The sequence below is a fragment of the Embiotoca jacksoni genome, unplaced genomic scaffold, assembly GCF_022577435.1.
Source record: "Embiotoca jacksoni isolate LCO1_2020_lvr unplaced genomic scaffold, fEmbJac1.0.p SCAF_67, whole genome shotgun sequence".
In the NCBI taxonomy this organism is placed as follows: domain Eukaryota; kingdom Metazoa; phylum Chordata; class Actinopteri; family Embiotocidae; genus Embiotoca; species Embiotoca jacksoni.
The window spans coordinates 1,443,922-1,470,245 of NW_027185422.1; the positions used below are offsets into that span (position 1 = coordinate 1,443,922).

General features: G+C 42.6%; 3 protein-coding genes across 3 annotated transcripts; all 3 read left to right on the forward strand.

The window, feature by feature from the left end:
* The first annotated feature begins 15,725 nt into the window (after positions 1-15,725).
* Positions 15,726-18,665, forward strand: LOC138214066 (tripartite motif-containing protein 16-like). Its single transcript, XM_069175435.1, is given in 2 exon segments — positions 15,726-16,205; positions 16,207-18,665. Coding segments are annotated over 2 exon segments (1,665 nt in total). The 5' UTR covers positions 15,726-16,068; the 3' UTR covers positions 17,735-18,665.
* A 377-nt stretch (positions 18,666-19,042) lies between these two features.
* LOC138214095 (tripartite motif-containing protein 16-like) lies at positions 19,043-21,740 on the forward strand. The gene has a single exon (XM_069175464.1). It carries the CDS (start codon positions 19,054-19,056, stop codon positions 20,806-20,808), a length of 1,755 nt encoding a protein of 584 aa, XP_069031565.1. The 5' UTR covers positions 19,043-19,053; the 3' UTR covers positions 20,809-21,740.
* A 74-nt stretch (positions 21,741-21,814) lies between these two features.
* LOC138214094 (tripartite motif-containing protein 16-like) lies at positions 21,815-23,904 on the forward strand. The gene has a single exon (XM_069175463.1). The coding sequence runs from the start codon at positions 22,129-22,131 to the stop codon at positions 23,881-23,883; it is 1,755 nt and encodes a 584-aa protein (XP_069031564.1). The 5' UTR covers positions 21,815-22,128; the 3' UTR covers positions 23,884-23,904.
* The last annotated feature ends 2,420 nt before the right edge of the window (positions 23,905-26,324 follow it).

The following is a 26,324-nucleotide window of genomic DNA, read 5'->3' on the forward strand; positions in this document are numbered from 1 at the left end:
ACTGAGTGAGGTCGTAGGTCACCAGATAAAGGTACAGAGACGTTGTAACTGAGACTAGAGAACCATGTTGTGCAGATAAATGGGTTCATCTTTCCTGAGACAACAGGAACATGTTATGCAACAGATAGACAAACATTTGACAAGTATGATGAGCTCATTATTTCCCATCATCATCTCTCTCAGATTCCTCACGTTTCCCGTGTTTCTTTGTCTGACTGATTATTTGTGGAACGTGTCCGAGCCGTCCTCTCCTGAGTCGCAGCTCCGCCTCACCTGCTCCTGATCACAAGTGACAAAACTGCACTCAGTGAACTCATCAGCTTCTCCTGCTGAAATTATCTGGTCCTTCAACTACTCTGTGCCAAATGAAGTCACGCCAGGTGGTAGTTTCAGTCTCTGTGTAACTTGTTTAACTTGTTTTTTTGTTGTTGCTTCCTGGATTGCAGCCTGTTCAGTCATCAGCTCCTGTCTGCCTCGCCCCGTATGCGTCTTTTGGTTAAGTTTGATTATAAAATGCGTTTCTTTTTGTTAAATCCCTGATGTGCTCTGTCTTTGCTGCGGCCAAGAACACAAAATATACAAAAATAATATAAAATGCTGGTTTATTAAGGACTTTGACTTGTAATGGAGTATCTTTGTTTTCTTTGCTGTATTTGTACTTTTACTTCAATAAATGTTCTGAATACTTCATCCAACACTTGTCTGAGTTGAATTTGAAACTAGATTAGATGTTCATTTAAATTTAAAAAGAGCTCAAGTGAATAAGGAGTCAGTGATGTGTTTTTTGATGTGGAAAAGGCATCATGATTTGGTTTGGAAGGAGGGATTGTTGATGAAATTAAATATGATAGAAATATGTGTCAGAACATTTCATCGGATTAAAGAGATAAATGATGTTTCCTCTCAAGTTCAGAGTGATGTTGGACGATCCCTTTTTGCTGATGATGGAGCACCGTGGAAGAACACGAAGCACATTAAAGGGAAAAGTCCAAGAGGCTGTGAACGTGGTAGAAAGATGGTCTTCTTCATGGAGATTCAAGTTTTCTGTGGAATAAAAACAACTAAATGTCGCCGGGCGAAGTGGAGACAGGAAGGTTGTTGGTTCTGTCCCCGATAGATGTGATCTACGTGCAGGTTAGTGACGGTGACAGCTGCTGCTTTTATTTTGGTCGTACTGTCACTTTAAGAGCAGCGAAGCGGGAGACGCGCGAGACTACGGAGTTCACGTGAGATGTGGAGATCCAGAGCGGGAATTAGAGGCTGCTGAGGACCGAGCATTTAGCATTTAGCATTTAGCACCCAGACTGATGAAGGGAAAGACTTGAACGACGGGTCAGCGTCAGTAGCGGGAGAAGTCGCTGAGAAATGAAGAATCACCTCGTAACTGGGTTTGTTAACTGGTATAGAGGGAGTTCATTATTCTCTTTGAACATGTTGGTGTTCCTGTAGAAATGAATGCTACCTACATATCATCCTTTTAACCAGGCCACATAAATCAGTGTTGTTCACCAGGAAGAGAGGAGTTGATGCTCAGATAAAGATTCATGGACAAAACATCATGACGGTAAGATTCACTTTAATCCAGCAGCAATATGAATCTACAAACATCACATATATAATAGTAAAACACCAACAGGGAACATTTTCTGCTTCGTGTGTACTTTTACTTTTTGTGTTTTCAGTGTATTTTTGCTGACGATACTTTTACTTCAACAAGGTTTTGAATGCAGGACTTCTAGTATTTTCAATCTGGTATCAGAACTTTTTCTGAAATAAAGGAGCTGAATTCTTTCACTGCTTCATATATAGTAATATAGATTATTCAGAGGGAACAAAGCAGCACTTTTACTTTAATACTTTCACTAAATGTTGCTGCTAACGCTTCTGTACTTTTACCTGAGTAAGCTGTTTAATTAAGGACTTTGACTTGTAATGGAGTATCTTTGTTTTCTTTGCTGTATTTGTACTTTTACTTCAATAAATGTTCTGAATACTTCATCCACCATTTGTCTGAGTTGAATTAGACTAAATGGTGCTGCTTGTTTCCAGAATGGCCACCAGAGGGAGCACTCTGCCCACTGACAGCGCTCGTTGCCCCTGGAGACTAATAAGTGAACTTATCAGAGGTAAAACAAAGATCCTCAAATCTTTGTTTCATGTTACAGCAGCAGAAACAGAGGGCGTCTCAGTTTGTGGGGAAACTTCAACTTAGTCATGAATCACAGCCGAGACGACGAGTTTGAGGAGGAATAAAAAAAACTGCTCTCAAACTCAGCAGCTGCAGTCTGTCACGTTTCCTTGTTCCCTCCATCAGATCTGCAGCTGGAAGATGGGCGGAGCCAACATGGGTGTAGTCTAAGAGCTGATGTCCTCATTGGCTGCAGAGTCACATGATATTTAAATCAGCTGAAACCAGTTTTATCTTTGAGGAAGTGAAACTCACACAGTCACTGCTGCTGAGAGGTGAAATGGAGCAGAAAGGAGTTCAGCTGGACCGAGAAACCTTCTCTTGTTCCATCTGTCTGGATCTACTGAAGGATCCGGTGACTCTTCCATGTGGACACAACTACTGCATGGAGTGTATTAAAGTCCACTGGGACGGACAGGACGGGACTGGAGTCTACAGCTGTCCTCAGTGCAGGAAGAGGTTCATACCGAGGCCTGTCCTGGACAAAAACACCATGTTGGCAGCTTTAGTGGAGGAGCTGAAGAAGACTGGACTCCAAGCTGCTCCTGCTGATCACTGCTATGCTGGACCTGAAGATGTGGCCTGTGATGTCTGCACTGGGAGAAAACTGAAAGCTGTCAAGTCCTGTTTAGTCTGTCTGGCTTCTTATTGTGAGAAACACCTTCAGAGTCATTATGATGTCGCTCCATTAAAGAAACACAAGCTGGTGAACCCCTCCAAGAAGCTCCAGGAGAACATCTGCTCTCTTCACGACGAGGTGATGAAGATGTTCTGCCGCACCGATCAGCAGATTATCTGTTATCTCTGCTCTGTGGAGGAACATAAAGACCACGACACCGTCTCAGCTGCAGCAGAAAGGACCGAGAGGCAGAGAAAGCTCGAGGGGAGTCGAGGAAACGTCCAGCAGAAAATCCAGGACAGACAGAAAGATGTGAAGCTGCTTCAGCAGGAGGTGGAGGACATCAATCAGTCTGCTGAGAAAACACTGGAGGGCAACGAGAAGCTCTTCACCCAGCTGATGAGTCTCCTCCAGGAAAGAAGCCGCGATGTGAAGCAGGAGGTCAGATCCCAGCAGGAAACCCAAGTGAGTCGAGTCAAAGAGCTTCAGGAGAAGCTGGAGCAGGAGATCGCTGAGCTGAAGAGGAAAGACGCCGAGCTGGAGCAGCTCTCACACACAGAGGATCACAACGAGTTCCTGCACAACTACCCCTCAGTGTCAGCACTCAGTGAGCCTACAGACTCATCCAGCATCCATATCCGTCCTCTCACCTACTTTCAGGATGTGACAGCAGCTGTGTCAGAGGCCAGAGATAAACTACAGCAAGTTCTGGATGAAGAATGGAAGAAGATCTCAGTGTCAGTGAAGGAAGTGGACGTTTTACTGTCACAACCAGGACCAAAGACCAGAGCTGGATTCTTAAGATATTCACAAGAAATCACACTGGATCCAAACACAGCAAACAGATACCTGTTATTATCTGATGGGAACAGAAAAGTAACACGAATGAATCAGAATCAGTCTTATTCTGATCATCCAGACAGATTCATTGGATGTTGTCAGGTCCTGAGTAGAGAGAGTCTGACTGGACGTTGTTACTTTGAGGTGGAGATGAGAGGAAGAGGAAGAGTTGAAGTAGCAGTCGCATACAAGAATATCAACAGAACAGGGAGCGGGATGGAAAGTGGATTTGGATGTAATGACAAATCTTGGTCATTAGATTGTCCCAATAACAGTCTTTGGTACAACAACATCAAAACTCCCGTCTCAAGTCCTCCATCCTCCAGAGTGGGGGTGTACCTGGATCACAGTGCAGGTACTCTGTCCTTCTACAGAGTCTCTGAGACCATGACTCTCCTCCACAGAGTCCAGACCACGTTCACTCAGCCGCTCCACGTTGGGTTAGGGTTCAGGTTAGGGTTTATCTTCGTTGAAAACTCTGCTGAGTTTTGTAAACTGAAATAAACTGAAGTCTTTCAGGTTTCAGTGGGTTTAAACCTGCATTTTCATTTTCCATTTCATTTTCTCTCCATCATTGAGGCGTTTCTGCTCTGAACAAAGATCTGCTGTCAATCAAGCATTATGGGCGTCACCTGGACGTCTTCTTGATAGTTGTTATCTTCATGTTAATATGTTTTATTATTGTTTTTAAACTCTTTTCACACCGTTCCTGTAGTGAAAACCACGTATCTCTAAATTTGGTGAAGTTGAATTTTGAATTATTTTCTGATAATTTAAAGAGATTTAAATGTTCTTTTATGGACTGAGATGATTCTCCTGCTAAATTAACTATTTAAAAAAACCTGACAAAGCTGAAAAGGTGTTTATTTCTTAGATACGTGGTTCTCACAGGACAGCAACGCTCCAAATATGTGATGATCTGGTTCAATATGACGCTTTACAAATCAACAATATATAAAGTAGTTGAAATGAGCAAAACCTTCAGTGACTATGACGGTAAAATTCACTTTAATCCAGCAGCAATATGAATCTACAAACATCAGATATATATAATAGTAAAACACCAACAGGGAACATTTTCTGCTTCGTGTGTACTTTTACTTTTTGTGTTTTCAGTGTATTTTTGCTGACGATACTTTTACTTCAACAAGGTTTTGAATGCAGGACTTCTAGTATTTTCAGTCTGGTATCAGAACTTTTTCTGAAATAAAGGAGCTGAATTCTTTCACTGCTTCATATATAGTAATATAGATTATTCAGAGGGAACAAAGCAGCACTTTTACTTTAATACTTTCACTAAATGTTGCTGCTAACGCTTCTGTACTTTTACCTGAGTAAGCTGTTTAATTAAGGACTTTGACTTGTAATGGAGTATCTTTGTTTTCTTTGCTGTATTTGTACTTTTACTTCAATAAATGTTCTGAATACTTCATCCACCATTTGTCTGAGTTGAATTAGACTAAATGGTGCTGCTTGTTTCCAGAATGGCCACCAGAGGGAGCACTCTGCCCACTGACAGCGCTCGTTGCCCCTGGAGACTAATAAGTGAACTTATCAGAGGTAAAACAAAGATCCTCAAATCTTTGTTTCATGTTACAGCAGCAGAAACAGAGGGCGTCTCAGTTTGTGGGGAAACTTCAACTTAGTCATGAATCACAGCCGAGACGACGAGTTTGAGGAGGAATAAAAAAAACTGCTCTCAAACTCAGCAGCTGCAGTCTGTCACGTTTCCTTGTTCCCTCCATCAGATCTGCAGCTGGGAGATGGGCGGAGCCAACGTGGGTGGAGTCTAAGAGCTGATGTCCTCATTGGCTGCAGAGTCACATGATATTTAAATTAGAGCTGAAACTATTTTGATCTTTGAGGAAGTGAAACTCACACAGTCACTGCTGCTGAGAGGTGAAATGGAGCAGAAAGGAGTTCAGTTGGACCGAGAAACCATCTCTTGTTGCATCTGTCTGGATCTACTGAAGGATCCAGTGACTCTTCCATGTGGACACAACTACTGCATGGAGTGTATTAAAGTCCACTGGGACGGACAGGACGGGACTGGAGTCTACAGCTGTCCTCTGTGCATGAAGAGGTTCATACCGAGGCCTGTCCTGGACAAAAACACCATGTTGGCAGCTTTAGTGGAGGAGCTGAAGAAGACTGGACTCCAAGCTGCTCCTGCTGATCACTGCTATGCTGGACCTGAAGATGTGGCCTGTGATGTCTGCACTGGGAGAAAACTGAAAGCTGTCAAGTCCTGTTTAGTCTGTCTGGCTTCTTATTGTGAGAAACACCTTCAGCCTCATTATGATGTCGCTCCATTAAAGAAACACAAGCTGGTGAACCCCTCCAAGAAGCTCCAGGAGAACATCTGCTCTCTTCACGACGAGGTGATGAAGATGTTCTGCCGCACAGATCGTCAGATTATCTGTTATCTCTGCTCTGTGGAGGAACATAAAGACCACGACACCGTCTCAGCTGCAGCAGAAAGGACCGAGAGGCAGAGAGAGCTCGAGGGGAGTCGAGGAAACGTCCAGCAGAAAATCCAGGACAGACAGAAAGATGTGAAGCTGCTTCAGCAGGAGGTGGAGGACATCAATCAGTCTGCTGAGAAAACACTGGAGGGCAACGAGAAGCTCTTCACCCAGCTGATGCGTCTCCTCAAGAAAAGAAGCCGCGATGTGAAGCAGGAGGTCAGATCCCAGCAGGAAACCCAAGTGAGTCGAGTCAAAGAGCTTCAGGAGAAGCTGGAGCAGGAGATCGCTGAGCTGAAGAGGAAAGACGCCGAGCTGGAGCAGCTCTCACACACAGAGGATCACAACGAGTTCCTGCACAACTACCCCTCAGTGTCAGCACTCAGTGAGCCTACAGACTCATCCAGCATCCATATCCGTCCTCTCACCTACTTTCAGGATGTGACAGCAGCTGTGTCAGAGGTCAGAGATAAACTACAGCAAGTTCTGGATGAAGAATGGAAGAAGATCTCAGTGTCAGTGAATGAAGTGGACGTTTTACTGTCACAACCAGAACCAAAGACCAGAGCTGGATTCTTAAGATATTCACAAGAAATCACACTGGATCCAAACACAGCAAACAGACAGATGTTATTATCTGATGGGAACAGAAAAGTAACAGTAATGGATCAGAATCAGTCTTATTCTGATCATCCAGACAGATTCAGTAGATGTTGGCAGGTCCTGAGTAGAGAGAGTCTGACTGGACCTTGTTACTTTGAGGTGGAGATGAGAGGAGGAGGAGGAGTTGATGTAGCAGTCGCATACAAGAATATCAACAGAACAGGGAGCGGGATGGAAAGTAGATTTGGATTTAATAACAAATCTTGGTCATTAGATTGTTCCAATAACAGTCTTTGGTACAACAACATTCAAACTCCCGTCTCAGTTCCTCCATCCTCCAGAGTGGGGGTGTACCTGGATCACAGTGCAGGTACTCTGTCCTTCTACAGCGTCTCTGAGACCATGACTCTCCTCCACAGAGTCCAGACCACGTTCACTCAGCCGCTCCACGTTGGGTTAGGGTTAGAGTTCGGGTTCAGGTTAGGGTTCGGGTTAGGGATTTTGTCTCTCTCCGTTGGAAACTCTGCTGAGTTTTGTAAACTGAAATAAACTGAAGTCTTTCAGGTTTCAGTGGGTTTAAACCTGCATTTTCATTTTCCATTTCATTTTCTCTCCATCATTGAGGCGTTTCTGCTCTGAACAAAGATCTGCTGTCAATCAAGCATTATGGGCGTCACCTGGACGTCTTCTTGATAGTTGTTATCTTCATGTTAATATGTTTTATTCTTGTTTTTAAGCTCTTTTCACACCGTTCCTGTAGTGAAAACCACGTATCTCTAAATTTGGTGAAGTTGAATTAGATTATTTTCTGATAAACTAAAGAGATTTAAATGTTCTTTTATGGACTGAGATGATTCTCCTGCTAAATTAACTATTTTAAAAACCTGACAAAGCTGAAAAGGTGTTTATTTCTTAGATACGTGGTTCTCACAGGACAGCAACGCTCCAAATATGTGATGATCTGGTTCAATATGACGCTTTACAAATCAACAATATATAAAGTAGTTGAAATGAGCAAAACCTTCAGTGACTATGACGGTAAAATTCACTTTAATCCAGCAGCAATATGAATCTAAAAACATCAGATATATAATAGGAAAACACTAACAGGGAACATTTTCTGCTTCGTGTGTACTTTTACTTTTTGTGTTTTCAGTGTATTTTTGCTGACGATACTTTTACTTCAACAAGGTTTTGAATGCAGGACTTCTAGTATTTTCAGTCTGGTATCAGAACTTTTTCTGAAATAAAGGAGCTGAATTCTTTCACTGCTTCATATATAGTAATATAGATTATTCAGAGGGAACAAAGCAGCACTTTTACTTTAATACTTTCACTAAATGTTGCTGCTAACGCTTCTGTACTTTTACCTGAGTAAGCTGTTTAATTAAGGACTTTGACTTGTAATGGAGTATCTTTGTTTTCTTTGCTGTATTTGTACTTTTACTTCAATAAATGTTCTGAATACTTCATCCACCATTTGTCTGAGTTGAATTAGACAACATGATGCTGCTGTTTCACAAACTGACCACCAGAGGGAGCACTCTGCCCACTGACAGCGCTGGTTGCCGCTGAAGACTCTCAAAGGTCATGAAATGTCATCTTCCAGCCTTTGGTGCAGATCCCTGTGAGAGAGGAACGCCCCTCAGCTTCATCAATATGTTCAGGCTGAGAAAGTTTCTTCCTGAAATGACTTCCATGATAAATCAAATCCCGGCTCTGTGCTGAGCACGGTCACCTCAGAGCAGAAAGCTTCTCCGTGTGGACGTTGGACGGTCTCACGTTGTCTGCTTGGTTTTCTCCAGCTGCTCTGTTTTCCTGCCAGTTTAGATACTTGCAGGTCGGTTAACTGGTAAATCTGCTAGCTGTGAATGTGTTGGTCAGTTAACAGCTTGTCCCGGCTGTATTCTGCATCTCTGCAAAGTTTAGAAATGAATGCTGGTAATTGTAAAAGTCAGATAAAGTACATTGTGGTGTCGTCACATGCTGCATATGCTGACATTTATGAACACGTCCAAAGGTTTTCTTGAATGAGAATTAACGGTTTGTTTCACTCAAATTCTCCCCAAAATCAAACAAACAGATGTTTTGCATTTCGATCTGGAGGTGTGCAGATATAGTTTGTATTCTCGACCTCAGAAAGAGGTTGTTTACCCCCAAAAGAAAAACCCAAGTTCGCTAAAGATTCTCTTCCTTGTTTTTCCAGAAGCTTCTAAATGCATGTCGTGGTCTTTGTCAGTAAACTGTAATGTAGAAACACACCAAGTCATTCAAGGGTTCCTGAACTTTTGCCTTTTTTTCTACCCTGTAGAACAACACTGAAGACATTTAAAACTCATATCTATTTCCTTTGAAATGTATTTTTCAGCTGTATGGCTCTCCACTTCTAGAAATAAGTAGTGCTCACCACAAATCCATTTAAAAATCCCTTCTGCTGGTACTTTTAATCCTTTGATCCAGATTGAATTTGTATGGTACGTACTGCTTCCAAGAAACAGCTGTAAGCACAGACTCTAAATTCAGACTCTGAAAATGTCTCCTGACTTCTCCCTCCTCCTTGATTTGATGTTTTACCAAACCATCCATATAAATGGAAACAGTCGGACCTCAAATCACGTTGAAAACGAGCTTTTTCATCCCGACCGTCTTTTGAGCTCGATCACGTTACATTTGAATCACGACACAATCAGACTTCTTTTGTCGTCTCTCCTCAAACATTGAAGCGCTGAGGTTTAGATGATGAGGAGAGAGAAAGTTCTTCAGGACATGAGAATCCAGAGTTGTGCTGCCGGTACAGACCTGTACTGAGCCGGCTAAAGCAGAGGAAACAAGCACGGGACAATTCTTTTACTTTTGATATCAGTGTTACTCACCTTCGACCACCGACATGAAACGGGAGGTCCAATTCATATTCTATCTTCAGGATCCCTCTGCAGGTCACTCACATGGTTGAAGAGAATCTCTTTTCAATAAGTGACCTTTTCAAACGACAAAACCAAACACAGACCTCGTCCATCTTTATGGAATCAGATCAAATGTAGTAACGGCTGAAAAAGGCTGCTTAAATCTGAAATGAAGATGTTTCCAGTGAGCACAGAAACAGAAGTGAACCTTCAACCTGCTTCTCGTCTCGCTCGTCACGTCTCCGCTTCTCAACAACGTTGGACTTTGTTCTTCTTTCAACCTGAACGTCTCCTCGTCGGCTCGTTGCAGGTCTCCGCGTTCTGTTTCCGGTTTCCTGTCTCAGCTCGCTTTGGGACAGACGGGCTAAAAAGACGTAGCGGACGGTGAGGACGTCCTGTTCAATGTTTCCTTTAGTCACTAGATTTCTAATCCAAATGAAGAAGCAGCAGCAGCCGGCCAGGCAGCATGTGTTTCCTTCATGTTAGCGGTGACAGAGTGCTGCACCTGTTACCTGTTCTTCTGATCTTTTAGCTTTCTGCTGAAGAGGTTTCATCTTTGTGACCGTTGTCCATCGTGGAAGATGAACAGCTGAGCAACAGCAATATTTAAAGAGACTCTGATACTAAACATAGTGTTCTTCTTCTGGAGTGACAACAAAGTGATGAAAGAAGACTTGTTTAAAAAACAAAAGGGATATTTTTCTTCGTGACATATAGAGATTGCTGGATTTGATCCTATTTGCTCCGAGCTAATCAACAAGGTCATATGTTATCGTGACGTTGTGAATTGTATAGATTGTCACTAAATGTTCACGTGTACGATGATTTAAGCCTTTGTAATGTTTTACAGGAGTTATTTGAACTATTTTAGCGCCTCCATCTGAGGCAGCGTTCTCCGTATCCAAGTGAAATTAGAACAAATAACTGGCCTTTATTGTGTGAATGCTGATTCAGCATTTACACTGTTGACATCCTGTTTCTGACTTCTTCCACGCGGTTTGTTTTGGTCGCTCACTACTTCTGCATACTCACCGAGTTCAACCATTCACATTTGAAATTGTTCAACTCTTTCAGGACATTTACGCCGACATTCATCTTTTTTCAAACATTTATCATTTTTTTGAACATATTTGTAACATTTGAGTGAATGAGGAGATTCTTCAACTCCTCTCAAACTTTCTGTCGTTGTCACAACAGCAGTCAGACATCATCTGTTAGAAAAATGACTCCGAGGCTGAATTCAAAATCAAACACATCGGACATTTATTCTTGCAAGAAGGAGCAAATACATGTTCACTCAAAGAAAGGTGTCCAGCATTGCTCGAAGTCTCTCCTCCGTAGTTCAGCTTTTACACAGCGTGACAAACAGTTGACAGTCATCCCCACTTCCTCTGTAGATCTGATTTTGTAGATAGTACTGAGTGAGGTCGTAGGTCACCAGATAAAGGTACAGAGACGTTGTAACTGAGACTAGAGAACCATGTTGTGCAGATAAATGGGTTCATCTTTCCTGAGACAACAGGAACATGTTATGCAACAGATAGACAAACATTTGACAAGTATGATGAGCTCATTATTTCCCATCATCATCTCTCAGATTCCTCACGTTTCCCGTGTTTCTTTGTCTGACTGATTATTTGTGGAACGTGTCCGAGCCGTCCTCTCCTGAGTCGCAGCTCCGCCTCACCTGCTCCTGATCACAAGTGACAAAACTGCACTCAGTGAACTCATCAGCTTCTCCTGCTGAAATTATCTGGTCCTTCAACTACTCTGTGCCAAATGAAGTCACGCCAGGTGGTAGTTTCAGTCTCTGTGTAACTTGTTTAACTTGTTTTTTGTTGTTGCTTCCTGGATTGCAGCCTGTTCAGTCATCAGCTCCTGTCTGCCTCGCCCCGTATGCATCTTTTGGTTAAATTTGATTATAAAATGCGTTTCTTTTTGTTAAATCCCTGATGTGCTCCGTCTTTGCTGCGGCCAAGAACCGGGCCAGAACACAAAATATACAAAAATAATATAAAAAGCTGGTTTATTAAGGACTTTGACTTGTAATGGAGTATCTTTGTTTTCTTTGCTGTATTTGTACTTTTACTTCAATAAATGTTCTGAATACTTCATCCAACACTTGTCTGAGTTGAATTTGAAACTAGATTAGATGTTCATTTAAATTTAAAAAGCGCTCAAGTGAATAAGGAGTCAGTGATGTGTTTTTTTATGTGGAAAAGACATCATGATTTGGTTTGGAAGGAGGGATTGTTGATGAAATTAAATATGACAGGAATATGTGTCAGAACATGTCATCGGATTAAAGAGATAAATGATGTTTCCTCTCAAGTTCAGGGTGATGTTGGACGATCCCTTTTTGCTGATGATGGATCAGAAATGAATGCTACCTACATATCATCCTTTTAACCAGGACACATAACACAGTGTTGTTCACCAGGAAGAGAGGAGTTGATGCTCAGATAAAGATTCATGGACAAAACATCATGACGGTAAGATTCACTTTAATCCAGCAGCAATATGAATCTACAAACATCACATATATAATAGGAAAACACCAACAGGGAACATTTTCTGCTTCGTGTGTACTTTTACTTTTTGTGTTTTCAGTGTATTTTTGCTGACGATACTTTTACTTCAACAAGGTTTTGAATGCAGGACTTCTAGTATTTTCAGTCTGGTATCAGAACTTTTTCTGAAATAAAGGAGCTGAATTCTTTCACTGCTTCATATATAGTAATATAGATTATTCAGAGGGAACAAAGCAGCACTTTTACTTGAATACTTTCACTAAATGTTGCTGCTAACGCTTCTGTACTTTTACCTGAGTAAGCTTTTTAATTAAGGACTTTGACTTGTAATGGAGTATCTTTGTTTTCTTTGCTGTATTTGTACTTTTACTTCAATAAATGTTCTGAATACTTCATCCACCATTTGTCTGAGTTGAATTTGAAACTAGATTAGATGTTCACACGGGGAACACGTCTGCACTACATTTAACTATAGTATGGAGGAATCTAGCAGGGATGTGTGAGTGGGATGTAGAAGATGAAACATCGGTGGGTGGTGGCCATTTTCCAATATGTTGTAAAGTATCTTTACAAAGGAGGAAGCAGGAGATATAGTGGGTAAGTGGGTCTTTAATATATACATATACGAGAGAGAGAAATGGATCAAATAGATTTAAATGAAGATATTGAAGAGATTGATAGAAAATTAATGTTTACAGTGCTGGAAGCTGCAAATCCAACAAGTGTTAAAGGTGAAGGAAGGATGAAGAGAAAGGCTGCCCCCTGGTGGACAGATGAGTGTTGGAGAGCAGCGACAGAAAGAAACAAAGCTCTCTTAGGTTATGAAGAAAAATCACATCACTTCCAGAATTTAATACAATACGAACAAGCAGAAACGAGGGTTCATAAAAAATCATTCTGAAAGCAAAGAGGGAAATCTGGAAGAGTTATTGGATCAGATTTGGGGGATGATTAGAAGCAGGAGAGGAATTAGAAGAGTACCGCAGGTTAGTTAAGATTATAAGATTATGGAAATAATGATTACAGACAGATTCACATTTTATTTTGAAACCATGGAGAATGATACCAACTCATCAAAGTGGATTTCAGAAAGGTAGAGGAACTATGGACCCAGTTATTTGTTTAGAAACAGAAATTTAATTAAAACTGCAAGCAGTGATGTACGGGCCCTCGCACTCCCACGCGCCGCCTCCCAATAGTGCAGCAGGCTAGTGACCACATATCCCAGGGTAAAGTTGCTATTTTTGTCTCGCTTCCTGTCTCCAGCAGGGGGCGCTGGCGAGCCGTTTGGCCACGCCCACTTGCAAAACACATCAAATGTATCATCTCACCACGCCGGATGTATGTGACACGTTTCGTGAGGTTTCAAGCATCCTTTGACCTTAAACATCAACTTCCTGTGCCACGGCGAGTCATCCAACTTTGCCGCATCGTCACGGCGACGCCCATTGACAAAGTCGAAGGAATGTCTCAATATATCATCAACTATATGTTTAGGTTATTGTGACCCAACTTTAGGTTCATGTGATCAACCAGCTCGATGTAGAATGTGAAAGTATGAAAAGTGTCATTTCCAGTGGCCAACAGGGGGCGCTATGACTATGAGCGAATATTACCCCACAGGGGTCTTCAGGGCGGGGCTGTCATCATACCTGTGATGTTTGGAGAAGGTCGGTCCATGTTCATAAGATTTAAAGCAACTCGTAGTTTCATGGCGAGACGCTCAAAATGGCAGCCACGCTACGGGCACACACATCTACGAAAACGAATTATTTTAAGAAGATTTAATCCCAAACATGTTTTCTATCCAGAGAACCCAAATTCAAGTCGGGACGACAAAATCCCTCGGAGGAGTTTGACAAAGTACAACGTGTCAGAATTGCCCAAAATGGCGACTAAATTCAAAATGGTGGACTTCCTGTCGAGTTGACCTAATGGTGCAATGTATCTTTTTTCTGCATCGAGGTGTGATACACGTGTCCATTGGATTTTGTGAATTTAGGTAAATGTGGCCGCCGGGGCATCTCTTTAGGGGGCGCTCTCGAGCCATTTGGCCACGCCCACTCACGACTCCACTAGAATACAAAATTTTAGACGGGAGACAAATGTTTATCGACTTTCATGAGTTTTTGAATATGATAAAGCCTCCAAAAAGGAAAATCACTTTACGTAAGAAGAAGAACGTCCAAGAACATCTTTACGAAAAACAACACCGCTGTCGCACCGATTCTCGGTGCTCCGGCCCTAATTAATATTTACAGTGCTGGAAGCTGCAAATCCAACAAGTGCTAAAGGTGAAGGAAGGATGAAGAGAAAGGCTGCCCCCTGGTGGACAGATGAGTGTTGGAGAGCAGCGACAGAAAGAAACAAAGCTCTCTTAGGTTATGAAGAAAAATCACATCACTTCAAGAATTTAATACAATACGAACAAGCAGAAACGAGGGTTCATAAAAAATCATTCTGAAAGCAAAGAGGGAAATCTGGAAGAGTTATTGGATCAGATTTGGGGGATGATTAGAAGCAGGAGAGGAATTAGAAGAGTACGTCAGGTTAGTTAAGATTATAAGATTATGGAAATAATGATTCCACACAGATTCAGATTTTCTCCGTCGGGATCTGCGCCTGTCTCTGTTTGTCGTTCCCTCCGTTTCCCCCGATCTCCCTTTTCCTGGTGTTTCCTGTCTCTCCTGTTTGTTTCTGTCCTCCAGGTGTTTCTATGTTCTGGTCTGCGTCTGGAGGGTTTGGATTCATTGGTCAGCGCCTCCAGTCACCTCCCACTACCACACCTCTTTCAGCTGGCACAGCTGCTTCTCATCCCGGTAATCACCACCTGGCAGCACGTGAACCCCGGACCTGGACTCCACCTGCGTCCGTCCGTCCGTCCGATCGTCTCACCTGGTACCACGTTGCAAGTTCTGTAAGTCCGGTTCTGACCCCCCTTGTCTGTCTCCCGCCTGCCGCGGTCCTGCCTGTCTGTCTGCTACCAGGTGGTACGTACCCGCCGTCCTCCGTCGGTTCCTCGGAGACCACCGGGTGTCCGGCCCCCTGCTCGGCGTCGGTTCCTCGGAGACCACCTTGCTGCCCGGTGTGGAGCGCGGGGACCGGTGTCCATTGTCTGAGGCTATTAGAAGACGGTTTGTAACTTTCACCAGTCCTGTTTCTGTGCTGTGATGAACTCTAAAGCCCGACTGAACATCTTCAAACAGACCGTTCCTCTGGAAATGATCACAAAGTTGATTTGCAACAACTTTTTCAAGGATTTTAGAAACAAACGGCAGGTTGGTAACTGGTCTGTAAGTTTTCCTGAAACAGCTGATCAAGAGTCGACTTTTTAAGTACAGTTTTGATTACAGACACTTTAAAAGCTTGTGGTACATAAACGGTTCCAAGAGAAAGGTTTGATCTGATCTAATATAGAAGTACTAATTAAAGGGAAGACTTCCTCGAGGAGTTTAGTTGGGATGAGATCCAAGAGACCTGCAGATGATCCAGATGAGAAAATAATTGAAGTTAGCTCGGAGATCTCAACAGGAGAGAAATGTTCAATTTGGGTGTAACAGACTAAAGGTCTGACTTTTTAAAGGAGTTACCACAAAGTTTAGGTCTGGGGTTAATTGATAAGCTCGAGTGGAAGATTACTGCCAGAATCTGGAGGAATATGATAATATGGGAGGAGTTGTTTCATATCTTTGTCCACTTTTATATAAAGTCTGAGGGCACAACACAGGACAACCTTTTGGAGAACAGAAAACTGGAGCGCAAACTGTGAACACAGAATCAAAGAAGAATCTAGAATTTAAAAACTTGAGGTGACGAGTGTTTTAAACAGGAAATGATTGAAAAGGAGGCTTGAATACAAAGTGCTTCTCTCCTTTTCCTGGAAGTGAAACTCACACAGTCACTGCTGCTGAGAGGTGAAATGGAGCAGAAAGGAGTTCAGCTGGACCGAGAAACTTTCTCTTGTTCCATCTGTCTGGATCTACTGAAGGATCCGGTGACTCTTCCATGTGGACACAACTACTGCATGGAGTGTATTAAAGTCCACTGGGACGGACGGGACGGGAGTCTACAGCTGTCCTCAGTGCAGGCAGGACTTCATACCGAGGCCTGTCCTGGACATAAACACCATGTTGGCAGCTTTAGTGGAGGAGCTGAAGAAGACTGGACTCCAAGCTGCTCCTGCTGATCACTGCTATGCTGGACCTGAAGATGTGGCCTGTGATGTCTGCACTGGGAGAAAACTGAAAGCTGTCAAGTCCTGTTTATTCTGTCTGGCTTCTTATTGTGAGAAACACCTTCAGCCTCATTATGATGTCGCTCCATTAAAGAAACACAAGCTGGTGAACCCCTCCAAGAAGCTCCAGGAGAACATCTGCTCTCTTCACGACGAGGTGATGAAGATGTTCTGCCGCACCGATCATCAGATTATCTGTTATCTCTGCTCTGTGGATGAACATAAAGACCACGACACCGTCTCAGCTGCAGCAGAAAGGACCGAGAGGCAGAGAGAGCTCGAGGGGAGTCGAGGAAACGTCCAGCAGAAAATCCAGGACAGACAGAAAGATGTGAAGCTGCTTCAGCAGGAGGTGGAGGACATCAATCAGTCTGCTGAGAAAACACTGGAGGGCAGCGAGAAGCTCTTCACCCAGCTGATGAGTCTCCTCCAGGAAAGAAGCCGCGATGTGAAGCAGGAGGTCAGATCCCAGCAGGAAACCCAAGTGAGTCGAGTCAAAGAGCTTCAGGAGAAGCTGGAGCAGGAGATCGCTGAGCTGAAGAGGAAAGACGCCGAGCTGGAGCAGCTCTCACACACAGAGGATCACAACGAGTTCCTGCACAACTACCCCTCAGTGTCAGCACTCAGTGAGCCTACAGACTCATCCAGCATCCATATCCGTCCTCTCACCTACTTTCAGGATGTGACAGCAGCTGTGTCAGAGGTCAGAGATAAACTACAGCAAGTTCTGGATGAAGAATGGAAGAAGATCTCAGTGTCAGTGAAGGAAGTGGACGTTTTACTGTCACAACCAGGACCAAAGACCAGAGCTGGATTCTTAAGATATTCACAAGAAATCACACTGGATCCAAACACAGCAAACAGAGAGATGTTATTATCTGATGGGAACAGAAAAGTAACACGAATGGATCAGAATCAGTCTTATTCTGATCATCCAGACAGATTCAGTGGATGTTTTCAGGTCCTGAGTAGAGAGAGTCTGACTGGACGTTGTTACTTTGAGGTGGAGATGAGAGGAAGAGGAGGAGTTCATGTAGCAGTCGCATACAAGAATATCAACAGAACAGGGAGCTGGAAGGAAAGTGGATTTGGATTTAATGACAAATCTTGGTCATTAGATTGTTCCAATAACAGTCTTTGGTTCAACAACATTGAAACTCCCGTCTCAGGTCCTCCATCCTCCAGAGTGGGGGTGTACCTGGATCACAGTGCAGGTACTCTGTCCTTCTACAGCGTCTCTGAGACCATGACTCTCCTCCACAGAGTCCAGACCACGTTCACTCAGCCGCTCCACGTTGGACTTTGGTTTGTCTCCGTTGGAAACTCTGCTGAGTTTTGTAAACTGAAATAAACTGAAGTCTTTCAGGTTTCAGTGGGTTTAAACCTGCATTTTCATTTTCCATTTCATTTTCTCTCCATCATTGAGGCGTTTCTGCTCTGAACAAAGATCTGCTGTCAATCAAGCATTATGGGCGTCACCTGGACGTCTTCTTGATAGTTGTTATCTTCATGTTAATATGTTTTATTATTGTTTTTAAGCTCTTTTCACACCGTTCCTGTAGTGAAAACCACGTATCTCTAAATTTGGTGAAGTTGAATTTTGAATTATTTTCTGATAAACTAAAGAGATTTAAATGTTCTTTCATGGACTGAGATGATTCTCCTGCTAAATTAACTATTTTAAAAAAACCTGACAAAGCTGAAAAGGTGTTTATTTCTTAGATACGTGGTTCTCACAGGACAGCAACGCTCCAAATATGTGATGATCTGGTTCAATATGACGCTTTACAAATCAACAATATATAAAGTAGTTGAAATGAGCAAAACCTTCAGTGACTATGACGGTAAAATTCACTTTAATCCAGCAGCAATATGAATCTACAAACATCATATATATAATAGGAAAACACTAACAGGGAACATTTTCTGCTTCGTGTGTACTTTTACTTTTTGTGTTTTCAGTGTATTTTTGCTGACGATACTTTTACTTCAACAAGGTTTTGAATGCAGGACTTCTAGTATTTTCAGTCTGGTATCAGAACTTTTTCTGAAATAAAGGAGCTGAATTCTTTCACTGCTTCATATATAGTAATATAGATTATTCAGAGGGAACAAAGCAGCACTTTTACTTTAATACTTTCACTAAATGTTGCTGCTAACGCTTCTGTACTTTTACCTGAGTAAGCTGTTTAATTAAGGACTTTGACTTGTAATGGAGTATCTTTGTTTTCTTTGCTGTATTTGTACTTTTACTTCAATAAATGTTCTGAATACTTCATCCACCATTTGTCTGAGTTGAATTAGACTAAATGGTGCTGCTTGTTTCCAGAATGGCCACCAGAGGGAGCACTCTGCCCACTGACAGCGCTCGTTGCCCCTGGAGACTAATAAGTGAACTTATCAGAGGTAAAACAAAGATCCTCAAATCTTTGTTTCATGTTACAGCAGCAGAAACAGAGGGCGTCTCAGTTTGTGGGGAAACTTCAACTTAGTCATGAATCACAGCCGAGACGACGAGTTTGAGGAGGAATAAAAAAAACTGCTCTCAAACTCAGCAGCTGCAGTCTGTCACGTTTCCTTGTTCCCTCCATCAGATCTGCAGCTGGAAGATGGGCGGAGCCAACATGGGTGTAGTCTAAGAGCTGATGTCCTCATTGGCTGCAGAGTCACATGATATTTAAATCAGCTGAAACCAGTTTTATCTTTGAGGAAGTGAAACTCACACAGTCACTGCTGCTGAGAGGTGAAATGGAGCAGAAAGGAGTTCAGTTGGACCGAGAAACCTTCTCTTGTTCCATCTGTCTGGATCTACTGAAGGATCCAGTGACTCTTCCATGTGGACACAACTACTGCATGGAGTGTATTAAAGTCCACTGGGATGGACAGGACGGGACAGGAGTCTACAGCTGTCCTCAGTGCATGAAGAGGTTCATACCGAGGCCTGTCCTGGACATAAACACCATGTTGGCAGTTTTAGTGGAGGAGCTGAAGAAGACTGGACTCCAAGCTGCTCCTGCTGATCACTGCTATGCTGGACCTGAAGATGTGGCCTGTGATGTCTGCACTGGGAGAAAACTGAAAGCTGTCAAGTCCTGTTTAGTCTGTCTGGCTTCTTATTGTGAGAAACACCTTCAGCCTCATTATGATGTCGCTCCATTAAAGAAACACAAGCTGGTGAAGCCCTCCAAGAAGCTCCAGGAGAACATCTGCTCTCTTCACGACGAGGTGATGAAGATGTTCTGCCGCACCGATCGTCAGATTATCTGTTATCTCTGCTCTGTGGAGGAACATAAAGACCACGACACCATCTCAGCTGCAGCAGAAAGGACCGAGAGGCAGAGAGAGCTCGAGGGGAGTCGAGGAAACGTCCAGCAGAAAATCCAGGACAGACAGAAAGATGTGAAGCTGCTTCAGCAGGAGGTGGAGGACATCAATCAGTCTGCTGAGAAAACACTGGAGGGCAACGAGAAGCTCTTCACCCAGCTGATGCGTCTCCTCAAGAAAAGAAGCCGCGATGTGGAGCAGGAGGTCAGATCCCAGCAGGAAACCCAAGTGAGTCGAGTCAAAGAGCTTCAGGAGAAGCTGGAGCAGGAGATCGCTGAGCTGAAGAGGAAAGACGCCGAGCTGGAGCAGCTCTCACACACAGAGGATCACAACGAGTTCCTGCACAACTACCCCTCAGTGTCAGCACTCAGTGAGCCTACAGACTCATCCAGCATCCATATCCGTCCTCTCACCTACTTTCAGGATGTGACAGCAGCTGTGTCAGAGGTCAGAGATAAACTACAGCAAGTTCTGGATGAAGAATGGAAGAAGATCTCAGTGTCAGTGAAGGAAGTGGACGTTTTACTGTCACAACCAGGACCAAAGACCAGAGCTGGATTCTTAAGATATTCACAAGAAATCACACTGGATCCAAACACAGCAAACAGACAGATGTTATTATCTGATGGGAACAGAAAAGTAACACGAATGGATCAGAATCAGTCTTATTCTGATCATCCAGACAGATTCAGTAGATGTTTTCAGGTCCTGAGTAGAGAGAGTCTGACTGGACGTTGTTACTTTGAGGTGGAGATGAGAGGAAGAGGAGGAGTTCATGTAGCAGTCGCATACAAGAATATCAACAGAACAGGGAGCGGGAAGGAAAGTGTGTTTGGACGTAATAACAAATCTTGGTCATTAGATTGTTACAATAACAGTTTTTGGTACAACAACATTGAAACTCCCGTCTCAGGTCCTCCATCCTCCAGAGTGGGGGTGTACCTGGATCACAGTGCAGGTACTCTGTCCTTCTACAGCGTCTCTGAGACCATGACTCTCCTCCACAGAGTCCAGACCACGTTCACTCAGCCGCTCCACGCTGGGTTTTGGTTCGGGTTTGTCATCGTTGGAAACTCTGCTGAGTTTTGTAAACTGAAATAAACTGAAGTCTTTCAGGTTTCAGTGGGTTTAAACCTGCATTTTCATTTTCCATTTCATTTTCTCTCCATCATTGAGGTGTTTCTGCTCTGAACAAAGATCTGCTGTCAATCAAGCATTATGGGCGTCACCTGGACGTCTTCTTGATAGTTGTTATCTTCATGTTAATATGTTTTATTATTGTTTTTTAGCTCTTTTCACACCGTTCCTGTAGTGAAAACCACGTATCTCTAAATTTGGTGAAGTTGAATTTTGAATCATTTTCTGATAAACTAAAGAGATTTAAATGTTCTTTTATGGACTGAGATGATTCTCCTGCTAAATTAACTATTTTAAAAAAAACCTGACAAAGCTGAAAAGGTGTTTATTTCTTAGATACGTGGTTCTCACAGGACAGCAACGCTCCAAATATGTGATGATCTGGTTCAATATGACGCTTTACAAATCAACAATATATAAAGTAGTTGAAATGAGCAAAACCTTCAGTGACTATGATGGTAAAATTCACTTTAATCCAGCAGCAATATGAATCTACAAACATCATATATATAATAGTAAAACACTAACAGGGAACATTTTCTGCTTCGTGTGTACTTTTACTTTTTGTGTTTTAAGTGTATTTTTGCTGACGATACTTTTACTTCAACAAGGTTTTGAATGCAGGACTTCTATTATTTTCAGTCTGGTATCAGAACTTTTTCTGAAATAAAGGAGCTGAATTCTTTCACTGCTTCATATATAGTAATATAGATTATTCAGAGGGAACAAAGCAGCACTTTTACTTTAATACTTTCACTAAATGTTGCTGCTAACGCTTCTGTACTTTTACCTGAGTAAGCTGTTTAATTAAGGACTTTGACTTGTAATGGAGTATCTTTGTTTTCTTTGCTGTATTTGTACTTTTACTTCAATAAATGTTCTGAATACTTCATCCACCATTTGTCTGAGTTGAATTAGACTAAATGGTGCTGCTTGTTTCCAGAATGGCCACCAGAGGGAGCACTCTGCCCACTGACAGCGCTCGTTGCCCCTGGAGACTAATAAGTGAACTTATCAGAGGTAAAACAAAGATCCTCAAATCTTTGTTTCATGTTACAGCAGCAGAAACAGAGGGCGTCTCAGTTTGTGGGGAAACTTCAACTTAGTCATGAATCACAGCCGAGACGACGAGTTTGAGGAGGAATAAAAAAAACTGCTCTCAAACTCAGCAGCTGCAGTCTGTCACGTTTCCTTGTTCCCTCCATCAGATCTGCAGCTGGAAGATGGGCGGAGCCAACATGGGTGGAGTCTAAGAGCTGATGTCCTCATTGGCTGCAGAGTCACATGATATTTAAATCAGCTGAAACCAGTTTTATCTTTGAGGAAGTGAAACTCACACAGTCACTGCTGCTGAGAGGTGAAATGGAGCAGAAAGGAGTTCAGTTGGACCGAGAAACCTTCTCTTGTTGCATCTGTCTGGATCTACTGAAGGATCCGGTGGCTCTTCCATGTGGACACAACTACTGCATGGAGTGTATTAAAGTCCACTGGGATGGACAGGACGGGACTGGAGTCTACAGCTGTCCTCAGTGCAGGAAGACATACATACCTAGGCCTGTCCTGGTGAAAAACACCATGTTGGCAGCTTTAGTGGAGGAGCTGAAGAAGACTGGACTCCAAGCTGCTCCTGCTGATCACTGCTATGCTGGACCTGAAGATGTGGCCTGTGATGTCTGCACTGGGAGAAAACTGAAAGCTGTCAAGTCCTGTTTAGTCTGTCTGGTTTCTTATTGTGAGAAACACCTTCAGCCTCATTATGATGTCGCTCCATTAAAGAAACACAAGCTGGTGAACCCCTCCAAGAAGCTCCAGGAGAACATCTGCTCTCTTCACGACGAGGTGATGAAGATGTTCTGCCGCACCGATCGTCAGATTATCTGTTATCTCTGCTCTGTGGAGGAACATAAAGACCACGACACCGTCTCAGCTGCAGCAGAAAGGACCGAGAGGCAGAGAGAGCTCGAGGGGAGTCGAGGAAACGTCCAGCAGAAAATCCAGGACAGACAGAAAGATGTGAAGCTGCTTCAGCAGGAGGTGGAGGACATCAATCAGTCTGCTGAGAAAACACTGGAGGGCAGCGAGAAGCTCTTCACCCAGCTGATGAGTCTCCTCCAGGAAAGAAGTCGCGATGTGAAGCAGGAGGTCAGATCCCAGCAGGAAACCCAAGTGAGTCGAGTCAAAGAGCTTCAGGAGAAGCTGGAGCAGGAGATCGCTGAGCTGAAGAGGAAAGACGCCGAGCTGGAGCAGCTCTCACACACAGAGGATCACAACGAGTTCCTGCACAACTACCCCTCAGTGTCAGCACTCAGTGAGCCTACAGACTCATCCAGCATCCATATCCGTCCTCTCACCTACTTTCAGGATGTGACAGCAGCTGTGTCAGAGGTCAGAGATAAACTACAGCAAGTTCTGGATGAAGAATGGAAGAAGATCTCAGTGTCAGTGAAGGAAGTGGACGTTTTACTGTCACAACCAGGACCAAAGACCAGAGCTGGATTCTTAAGATATTCACAAGAAATCACACTGGATCCAAACACAGCATTCAGTTACCTGTTATTATCTGATGGGAACAGAAAAGTAACAGTAATGGATCAGAATCAGTCTTATTCTGATCATCCAGACAGATTCAGTAGATGTTATCAGGTCCTGAGTAGAGAGAGTCTGACTGGACGTTGTTACTTTGAGGTAGAGAGGAGAGGAAGAGGAAGAGTTGAAGTAGCAGTCGCATACAAGAATATCAACAGAACAGGGAGCTGGATGGAAAGTAGATTTGGATTTAATAACAAATCTTGGTCATTAGATTGTTCCAATAACAGGTTTTGGTGCAACAACATTGAAACTCCCGTCTCAGGTCCTCCATCCTCCAGAGTGGGGGTGTACCTGGATCACAGTGCAGGTACTCTGTCCTTCTACAGCGTCTCTGAGACCATGACTCTCCTCCACAGAGTCCAGACCACGTTCACTCAGCCGCTCCACGTTGGGTTTTGGTTCGGGTTTGTCATCGTTGGAAACTCTGCTGAGTTTTGTAAACTGAAATAAACTGAAGTCTTTCAGGTTTCAGTGGGTTTAAACCTGCATTTTCATTTTCCATTTCATTTTCTCTCCATCATTGAGGCGTTTCTGCTCTGAACAAAGATCTGCTGTCAATCAAGCATTATGGGCGTCACCTGGACGTCTTCTTGATAGTTGTTATCTTCATGTTAATATGTTTTATTATTGTTTTTCAGCTCTTTTCACACCGTTCCTGTAGTGAAAACCACGTATCTCTAAATTTGGTGAAGTTGAATTTTGAATTATTTTCTGATAATTTAAAGTGATTTAAATGTTCTTTTATGGACTGAGATGATTCTCCTGCTAAATTAACTATTTTAAAAACCTGACAAAGCTGAAAAGGTGTTTATTTCTTAGATACGTGGTTCTCACAGGACAGCAACGCTCCAAATATGTGATGATCTGGTTCAATATGACGTTTTACAAATCAACAATATATAAAGTAGTTGAAATGAGCAAAACCTTCAGTGACTATGACGGTAAAATTCACTTTAATCCAGCAGCAATATGAATCTACAAACATCATGTATATAATAGTAAAACACTAACAGGGAACATTTTCTGCTTCGTGTGTACTTTTACTTTTTGTGTTTTCAGTGTATTTTTGCTGACGATACTTTTACTTCAACAAGGTTTTGAATGCAGGACTTCTAGTATTTTCAGTCTGGTATCAGAACTTTTTCTGAAATAAAGGAGCTGAATTCTTTCACTGCTTCATATATAGTAATATAGATTATTCAGAGGGAACAAAGCAGCACTTTTACTTTAATACTTTCACTAAATGTTGCTGCTAACGCTTCTGTACTTTTACCTGAGTAAGCTGTTTAATTAAGGACTTTGACTTGTAATGGAGTATCTTTGTTTTCTTTGCTGTATTTGTACTTTTATTTCAATAAATGTTCTGAATACTTCATCCACCATTTGTCTGAGTTGAATTTGAAACTAGATTAGATGTTCACACGGGGAACACGTCTGCACTACATTTAACTATAGTATGGAGGAATCTAGCAGGGATGTGTGAGTGGGATGTAGAAGATGAAACATCGGTGGGTGGTGGCCATTTTCCAATATGTTGTAAAGTATCATTACAAAGGAGGAAGCAGGAGATATAGTGGGTAATTGGGTTTTTAAAATATATATATATATGAGAGAGAAATGGATCAAATAAATTTAAATGAAGATATTGAAGAGATTGATAGAAAATTAATGTTTACAGTGCTGGAAGCTGCAAATCCAACAAGTGTTAAAGGTGAAGGAAGGATGAAGAGAAAGGCTGCCCCCTGGTGGACAGATGAGTGTTGGAGAGCAGCGACAGAAAGAAACAAAGCTCTCTTAGGTTATGAAGAAAAATCACATCACTTCCAGAATTTAATACAATACGAACAAGCAGAAACGAGGGTTCATAAAAAATCATTCTGAAAGCAAAGAGGGAAATCTGGAAGAGTTATTGGATCAGATTTGGGGGATGATTAGAAGCAGGAGAGGAATTAGAAGAGTACGTACGGCAGGTTAGTTAAGATTATAAGATTATGGAAATAATGATTACAGACAGATTCACATTTTATTTTGAAACCAGGGAGAATCACACCAACTTATCAAATTGATTTCAGAAAGGTAGAGGAACTATGGACCCAGTTATTTGTTTAGAAACAGAAATTTAATTAAAACTGCAAACAGTGATGTACGGGCCCTCGCACTCCGGTGGGCAAGAGACCTGTATACCCGCTAAAAGTTGCTATTTTTGTCTCGTTTCCTGTCTCCAACAGGGGGCGCTGGCGAACCGTTTGGCCACGCCCGCTCGCGAAACACATATCACGTGTATCGTCTCACCACGCAGGATGTTTGCTCCACGTTTCGTGAGGTTTCAAACATCCTTTGACCTTAAACATTAACTTCTTTTGTCACTGCGAACGAGCTGGTGTGCCACGTCCATCAAAATGGCCGCCCCTCACGGGCTCACACATCGACGAAAACGAATTATTTTGATAACTTTTAATCCCAAACATGTTTTCTATCCAGAGAACCTAAATTCAAGTCGGGGCGACAAAATCCCTCGGAGGAGTTCGACAAAGTACAACGTGTTAGAATTGCCCAAAATGGCGACTAAATTCAAAATGGTGGACTTCCTGTCGAGTTGACATAATGGTGCAATGTAACTTTTTTGTGTGTCTCGGTGTGATACACCTGTCCACTGGATTTGGTGAATTTAGATAAATGTGGCCGCCGGGGCATCTCTTTAGGGGGCGCTCTCGAGCCATTTGGCCACGCCCACTCGCGACTCCACTGGAATAAGACATTTTTCGCCGGGAGACATATGTTTATCCACTTTCATGAGTTTTTGAAGATGATAAAGCCTCCAAAAAGGCAAATCACTTTACTTAAGAATAATAAGGAAAGAGAAAAATAATTCCTTGAAAAACAACAGGGCT